Source organism: Melospiza georgiana, chromosome Z (assembly GCF_028018845.1).
Source record: "Melospiza georgiana isolate bMelGeo1 chromosome Z, bMelGeo1.pri, whole genome shotgun sequence".
Lineage (NCBI taxonomy): Eukaryota > Metazoa > Chordata > Aves > Passeriformes > Passerellidae > Melospiza > Melospiza georgiana.
In genome coordinates, this window is record NC_080465.1 from 34,385,322 (window position 1) to 34,394,038 (window position 8,717).

Genomic DNA, 8,717 nt, shown 5'->3' on the forward strand with positions numbered 1-8,717 from the left:
CAACTAATACATTAACAACGAAACTATATTGAGAGGCTTCCTGGGCATAGTCTGGCTAGCGAAGCCACTCCAGATAAGGTTAACACAACTTCAGCAGAACACACACAGTGGTATACCAGGTTGTTGCTCAGTCACACGGAGAATGGGAAGAAGTTCTATCAGAGTAGAGGAATATTTTATGGAAGTAGTTTTTTCTTTATTTGCTGTAAAAAGAAAATCTGATCTTTATATGCATTCTTTTGCCCTTTTAAAAACTGAACTGCTGAACCTTGACTATCTTCACAATGACAGTCAAGACAGAGAATGATGCTGTAATTGGTGGTACTTAATGCACAGCATCAGATCATCTGCTTTGTAACATGGTAATATAGCATTTACTGTTTTCTCGAATTCCTCCCATAGCCTTTGAGTTCAGAACTGATTCTGAGCAAGTGTAAACAGATAAACTGTAAAAATTCAGATTAATAACATCTTGTCTTTTTTTCTCACTGTAGCTCTTTAGTTTCATAGAGGAGTTCTTTTATAAATTTGCAACTTCAAGGAAAATGGACCATCACTTCAGAGAGTGACGTTCCTCAACTCACTTAAAACTCACTGACTTATGATACCATGGCAAAACATGTAGTCATCACAGAAATTCTAAAAGATGTTAAATTTTTCTGCTTTGACTTCACTAAATACTACTTCCAGCCTAGTGCTGCTTTTCTGCTTGAAAAATCCATGCTATCATTAAACACTTCTATTTATATAACTTGTATTTTGATTATACATAATTTGTTGGATTCAAGAGTAAATGAGATGTAATGGAATAACTTCATCAGTTAAAGTAAAAAGAATCCCCAAAATTAACTGATCTGGTTAGACTGGTAAAAAGAATTTACTACTGAAGTATATTCTCTCACTGCTCAGTATACAAACAAGCATTAGGCCTATGATCTGTAGCCTAGCAAGCACAGGAAGAACTTGAAATTGCATTAAAAATACAAACTGTTCAATTCCCATGGGATGAGGCACATTGTATGGGATGTTCAGAAACTGAAGCCCTATCAGTTAGTGTCTTTTGTATTGTTTCAGCTGCTTGGATATCAAGGTGAGGGGGGAAATATTTATAATGTTTTATTTGATTAAGGTAGAGAAATTACCGAGGGCTATTATAATACAGTTTTATTTCCTGCAAGTACCACTTTTCTGCTCTTCCATTTTAAAGGTTCAAAGATTCTGAATGGAGGGTCTGAAGCCCAGGACACCAACCAGTCACAACACAATGGAGAAAGTGCTGAAGAAAGGAAAGATAGGCATGAAGTTGGCAGTAAGAAAAAGTGAGTTAGTAACATTATTGAGCTGATGATCTGTTCTGCTCTAGTTTAAAACATGTAAAATAAAACAGCAGTAGATCGAAGCTACTTAACCATGCTAAGGTACTGTTTTCTTCACAGAGTTTACTCTCAACTTTAGAGAGTAACAGTGTGCAAATCTTCTGTTTAAGTTTTGAATGAATATTTAAAATATGTTATTTCACTTGCTGCTGTGGTGGAGACTTAATAAACATTACAGGATGTCTTGCTATTGGAGACAATTAGCATGTGGTAGACCTCGGCAAACTAAAAGCTTTTTCCTGTGTTTTAGGCTATTTAGTTGGAAGCAAAGGAAGTCTGAACCAAGTCTTGCAGAAACTAATGATATTTATTAATTTTTTGTGAATTCATGGATTGTCATCAATAGACAGCCACTGTAAATAATTTTCTACAGTTTGGCTATAAAAATTAGTCAAATCAGGCAAACTGCAGGCTAGGACCTAAACCTGTGAAATTCCAGAAGTCTGACTGGCTTATAGAGGTGGATGCACTTACCATTTTAAACACAAAGCCAGAAGAATGCTTCAATTTGTCTGGCATTAAGTTGGTTGCAGCAAAAAATATGTTTTGTAAACATAAACAACAAGCAATAATCTCTTGCAGAAAGAGAAACACTTAATAGAATTTAGTAACAAATTTATAGTGCACTTTGCTTTCTCCAGGCACTCTGCACCTTGGACTCAGAGATTCTTTTTGCTCAGCAGTATGTATTGGAGCAAGCTCCTTTCACCACGATCTTCATGCACATCAGGAGAAATTGCAGCTGCCTGGCATTCTTATGGCTATCTGCCAAGTTAAAATATAGACTGTTATTTACAGTAAGGTAAACTTAAACACAACAAAACAACACAAAAAACCCCCACTTAAGATAAAAAAATATCTGGTATTTACTGTGAGGCAGCCTCAGAAGTACTGAAGTGGATTTGGGGGTTTTCAACCAGTTATGCTAAATATTCACTTGGTCTGAACAAGCAGCATGCTACAGGAACACAGTGGAGTTACAAGTGTAAGTTCTCACACAGGTTATATTCTACACCCCTGCTTAAACAAACTAAATAAAATTTATATTAAGTGTGTGTGTGGTGTTTTCTCTGTATTTGAGCCCACACTCCAATGATCTTGGTAAAGAAACCCACTTTCCAAAAAAATACTGTACGGCTGCTTGGACACAGGGTCTGTGAACTTACTGGTAGCTAACAGCAACAAACTACATTTTTAAATTAACTCCTTGCAAACACAGTGCATCTTGAGAAATGCATCCACATGTTTGAATTCTAGCTCCATACACTCCAGCATACAAACTTCCTTTCATTTGGTATTTTTTCTACATTTTTAGTGCAATATATGGTTTCTTATAAGTGAGAAGCAAGTAAACAAAATAAATAATGTCCAGAACACCTGTGTGGCTCACTCTAAGCAAAGAGCTGGTAAACCTCTTAAATCACAGGACTGTATTAAGTTCTGAACATTTCTCTCTCTGCTAGAGGGAAGACATCTCTGTACCTTTCTGAAGATGTAATTCAGAAATTTTGAAAAAAGTTCTGTAACTTAAAATTTCTCATCTGATTGGCACTTAAGAACATTTTTCAGGATGTTTTTTGTAAAAATACATACTTCCCCACAAGGTTACCTCAGTCTTTGAGGATACAGTGGATTTCAGTGGCAGGAGGTAAAGCATGTTAAGTTAGAGCACTTTTCCACCTAAACTGACATACAGTACAGACACATATGGAGCTCTGAATGACTGCCCTTCACAGCCCATCACATACATCATAGTGATGCCACTCACTGCCAGCTTAGCTTCAGATCTGAGGGCATTGTTGGGGTAACATAACAGCTGGCACCACTAACAGCCTCAGTTCTCCAGACTTCATGTACTGCTGAGTGTTCATCAGCATCCTTGCTCTAGACTGTGCAATCACCTGGAATAAGCTTTGCTTGCTGCCTTTGTATGTGATCAATAACATTGCTTTATTTTGTTTCTAGGGCATGTGGCGAAGAGAGAGAGCTTGAAAAGCCAGCAGATGATTCTGCCTTTGAAAACAAATGACATCACTGAAGTTTTGTTGTTTGGTTTTTTAAATTACAAATTAAAGAGGATTGTTAAGTTTTGCATTTGAAATCTATAGACTGCTGAAATTCTAAATAATTTTATAAGCATAGTATTTTGAAGTTAAATTTTGTGGAATAAAAGTCCCTTTAATCTTGGTTTGAAAGTATTTAAACACTTTTGCCAATAGTTATATGCAGTATTAAGAGGTAACACATTTCAAAAGATGAAAGCTCCACTTAGAAAATGCTTACATGTTACAGGACTTAGAGTTGTAGTATATTTTTAACTTACTACTGTGTTTGTCTAGTTAATAGCAAGAAAAAGTGTAAATACTTCTAACTCTCCAGTTGCTTCATTTGTATAAAACCTCTCTTCCTATGATACTTACCTCTGTGCAGTTTTTCAACTCTTGTTGGGGATGTTTTTTCACTGTGTTTTGTAGGAGTTGAAAGCGGCATTTTTGTAGCTGTTACAATGTTAATGTATGAGTATACTTCATTGTTTGTTTTTTTTTTTTAATAATTTTAGTTCTGTTCTTGCAAAATGCCTTGTGCCAATTTACTGCAATGTGACTTTTATGGTTTGCTTTTGTTATAGTAAGTATACTGATAAGTGTGGTGTTCTCACAACAGAACCTGTTGATGCAGAAAACACTGTCTTGAACAATTTATGGAATTAAAGAATTTCAAACTGATTAAGACATCCTTGTATAGCAAGAACTATTCATAGGAAAAACACGAGTCTGGGTTTAGTACCATTTTGATTTTACTGCTTTGGCATTAACCTGGGGACCTCTAACTAGAATTTAAACAGAAACACTGGTAAAATGTTTAACTCCTGGAGGCATGAAAGGGAATAGAATGGGTACAAACCTCTCATAAGCGTGTTGCTTGAAACACAGACTTTGCCCAATACTGTAACAACTTGTTTGTAGTATTTGACAGAGGACAGCCGGGTTAGAAATTGGAGTTTGAAAATCCTGAGAATACACATAGAACATGCTGAGTTGAAGGGGACCCACAAGGATCATCAAAGTCCCAACTCCTGGCTCTGCACAGCACACCCCAAGAGTCCCACCATGTGCCTGACAGCATTGCCCAACCACTTCTTGAACTCTGTCAGGCTGCTGCTGTGACCACTGCCCTGGGGAGCTGTTCTAGTGCCCAATCACCCTCTGGGGGAAGAAACTTTTCTGAATATCGAACCTAAACCTCCCGAGACAGCTTCAGGCCATTCCCTTGGGTCCTGTCACTGATCACAAACAAGAGGTCTGTGCTGGCCTCCCTCCTCTTCCCCTTGTGACTAAGTTGTAGACTGTGAGGGCATCTTGCTTCAGTCTCCTCCAGGCTGAACAGACCAAGTGACCTCAGCCTTTCCTCAAGGCTCTTCACCATCCTCACTATCCTATTTTGGACACTCTCTAACAGTTTCATGTCTTATATTGTGGCACCCAAACATGCTCCCAGCACTCGAGGTGAGGCTGCCCCAGCTCAGAGCAGAGCAGGACAATCCCCTCCTCCCTTGCCCAGCTGTGATGCTGGGCCTGATGCCCCCCAGGGCAGGGTTGGCCCTCCTGGCTGCACAGCTGACCCATGTTCAACTTGCCATAAACCAGGACCCCCAGGTCCCTTTCCAGCCCTGCTTTCTAGCACTTTCATTTCCCAGTCTGTCCATACATCCAGGGTTGCCCCATCCTAGGTGCATCTCAGAATCTGGCACTTTCCCTTGTTGAACTTCATATGTTTGGTGATGGCCCAGCCTTCCCCACTTTATGAAGGTCTCTCTGCAGGGCCTCCCCGTCCTTGAGGGAGTCAACAGCTTTTCCCAGTTTAATATCATAGGCAAATTTACCCAGTATCCATTCAAGTCCTGCATCCAGGTTGTTAATAAAGAGGATGAAGAGCACAGAGCCAAGGGTGGAGCCCTTTGGAACCCCAATAGTGACAGGTCACCAGTCTGCTGTCACTCCATTCACTGAAATCCCCTGTGCCCAACCCATGAGCCAGCTGCTCACCCGTTTCACGAGGCGTTTATTGTGCTGTGCACAGGACATGTTCTTCCAGGAGGATACCGTGAAAGTATTGAAAGCTTTACTGAAATCCTAAAAGATTACTTGTTCTGGCTCCCCTTGTTTATCTAGGTGTGTTACCTTGTCATAAAAGGAAATTGGGTTTCATAAGCAGGACTTTCTTGTCATGAAGCCATGCTGGCTCTGACTGAAACCTGCATTGTCCTTCAGGTGTATTCAGGAACTCACAGAATAATCTCCTCCAAAATTTTAACAGTCACTGAAGTAAGACTGACAGGTCTGTCGTTTTCAGGGTGATCTTTCTTGCTGTTCTTGAAAACAGGAACAATGTTAGCCAGATTTCAGTTGACTGGGACCCCTCCAAATTCCCAAAATAATTCAAAAATCATTGAGAGACCTTGCAGTGACATCTGACAGCTCTTTTGAGTACTCTTGGATGAATCCCAACAAGCCCCAAACACTTAAAAGGGATCCACCAGATCCTGCATAAGTTCAGGGTCCACTAGGAGCTGATCATTCTCACAGTCCTGGTCCTCCGGCTCAGGACACTGGGACCCCCATGCCCCATAATCCATGCTGAAGAGAGGCAAAGAAAGCAGTAACATCTCTGACTGAGATGGTGAGGTGACCACCCTCATCCTGTAGGTGAGGGCCAATGTTTTTTCTGCACAATGTTTTTGCTATTGATATATTTAAAAACCTTCTTTTCATTGTGCCCACAGTTTTGGAAGCTTCAACCCCAGGTGAGCTTTGACCACATTAATGTTCTTCTACAGCAGGGAGCACCAACTCCATATTCCTCGCATGCACGTCCCCTGTCCTTGCCTCACCAAGCACACACCTTCTTGGTCTGCCTAGACTCAAAAAGAATATCCCTACTCGCCTAACCTGGCCTCCTGCTTTGCCAGGTTGGCTTCTGACATTTTGAGGTTGCTCACTCCTGCATTTCAGCTCTTGAAGATAATACCTGAAGTTAAACCTGCAAGTTCAATCACCATGGCAGCTGCAGTATGAAGCTGTCTTTGGCAGATGGCCACGATGATTGGCCTCCACAGACTGTGACTTCTGGCAATCTCTAGCACTTCACAACAGACTGATGTTAAGGGGAATGATGACATGGCTGTACAGCTTGACCATCAGATAAGCAGCATTCTCATTTAGCTTACAAATAGAGGTTAGTCACTATATGCTGGATTTAGTCATAAGATGTACTTTATTCAAACCTCAAGAAACTCAAACGACTTCCACTTGTACCCTTGAAAGTATTTCTGTAAAGATGTTACTGGAAATCCTCATATAAAGCATTTCTCATTTTTTACCATCCCTTTTTATCAAACCTTATACCAAAAAAAAAAAAAGGTACTGTATATTTGACAAGGATGCTGCATTGCCAAAGCCACCTAGTTTTCACACAAGTATTGATAAGCTAACTCATCTGTCACAACTGTTTCAGATATAATGGAGCACCTTGCCACTGCTTCAGAGTTGATTCAGATTGGATGCAGAAATGAAGGTCCTGATTGTGTGATGCAATCACTCTGTCCATACAGCTGCTTGGGCTTTTGCTGCCTTAATTTACTGCCCATTTACAAACCAGAAATAACTTAAATACACAAACTCTGACATAACTACAGAATGGGCCTTAATGGCCCTAAACTGTCTACTGAAAGATACAAACATAAGAGCTGAGACTAACTGGGCAGTCACTTAGTCTCACAAAGAACAAGGCTGATTGTTTCTTAAGAAAGAAAACACAGCTATGCACAAAATTTAAAGCAGAGTTAACTTCAACAACAGCATCCCTCCTTCAAGAATGGAGTTTACTACCACTTAAAATATTGTTTGAATTTCTTGAGGTTTGAATAAAGTACATCTTATGACTAGATGGAATGTGGAAATCTGCAAAATTCAGCATATAGTGACTAACCTCTATTTGTGAGCTAAATGAGAATGATGCTTCTCTGATGGTCAAGTCCTGTAGAGCTGTTCATCATTCAAGTACATAGAGGACGGTTGTGGAAATGTTACAAGTGCCTGGATAGCACTGGAAAATGCCATAGCACTGTTTATATGAATTATGTATTGCTTTGGAACTTCATATTAACATACAATCAGAGGGACCTCTCCTCTTCCTCAATACAGGATACAGTGCTCTGTATCACCTTGTCAGCAAGGCATAAACTTGCATTAGGGAGAGAATCTGCAAGAGATCTGGGAAGTTTGAAATAACTTGTAAAGGAAAAATCAAATCCAAAAGCCAACCACAGATTCAGGTTAACGTTTTTGAGATTCAGCTAGCAACACACAGACAAGAGATTATTAAAAAGATTTTTTTTCTCATTTTTTGTCATGAAAAAAAAAAACCTGCTTGGACATTTTCATCATCAAAATACTCACAGCATTTAATAAATTGCTGAAACAAATATCCAGCTGGTGTCATAGAGATTTAGCTACAAATGGGCATTGTATGCAATGCTGGATTTCACTCAGAGGACTCATTCAGAAAGACTTATCAAATCTAGACCAGACTGAGTTGTCCTGTGACAGCTTCTGGGATCTTTAGAACCTATGACTTAGTGTAACCTTTTTGTTCCATTTGTCATTCAAGATGCATCACTGAATATGAAAGAGGACCACATCATACAAACAGCAAGCTTCTAATACGATTCTTCTCTGTTCTGTAGTTAAGCACTGAATGCTCTCAACTCCCACACCCAGACTGTGGCTAGCTTCTCTCTGCCTTACTGGAAGTATGGGAATGACCCACTAAAATTTCTTAATCTGCAGGGACACCAATTTTGAAATATATTTGATCTTAACTTTTAATTAAGAAGACAAATGGGTTGTGTTAGAGACAGCATATTTGAGGCAAATTAATTTAATGAAAGAGTAAACTCATATTTTGCCAATCCCTTCTCTCTATGGCTAAAGAAGGAAAAAAAATGCCCCCACAAAAAAACTACTGATTGCTGCTTTAGAACTCAAGCTAGCTCTCTATATGATACCCCATCCAATACTAAAGAGGATTGGGAAGCCTGTGTATTTATGGGAGACAGCTGAAAGAGGAGGAGATAGGGGAAAGATGAGGAGTAGCAACTTGCGAGGCAAATGCTGAAGTTGCAACCAGAGCTGTATAGTAGAGGACCTTTAAAGCAGCTGCTGCAGCACCCCAAAGCAGCCCAGCCCCAGCAGCTGGACTTGTCACAGTTGTTATGGGCAGGCCATTCCATTTTCTGCAGATTCCTGAAGGATAAGAGAACTATCACCACCTTTTACAAGT

The 8,717-nt window shown here is 39.8% G+C and overlaps 1 protein-coding gene across 4 annotated transcripts in view; it reads left to right on the forward strand.

The window, feature by feature from the left end:
- PSIP1 (PC4 and SRSF1 interacting protein 1) overlaps positions 1 to 4,102 on the forward strand; it is a 31,846-nt gene extending 27,744 nt beyond the window's left edge. For all 4 annotated transcript variants that reach the window (XM_058043862.1, XM_058043860.1, XM_058043861.1 and 1 more), the window contains exons 16-17: positions 1,208 to 1,319; positions 3,342 to 4,102. In XM_058043862.1, the coding sequence (XP_057899845.1) occupies positions 1,208 to 1,319; positions 3,342 to 3,405 (176 nt within the window). In that variant the 3' untranslated portion in view covers positions 3,406 to 4,102. The remainder of the gene's footprint in view (positions 1 to 1,207; positions 1,320 to 3,341) is intronic.
- Positions 4,103 to 8,717: the final 4,615 nt, after the last annotated feature.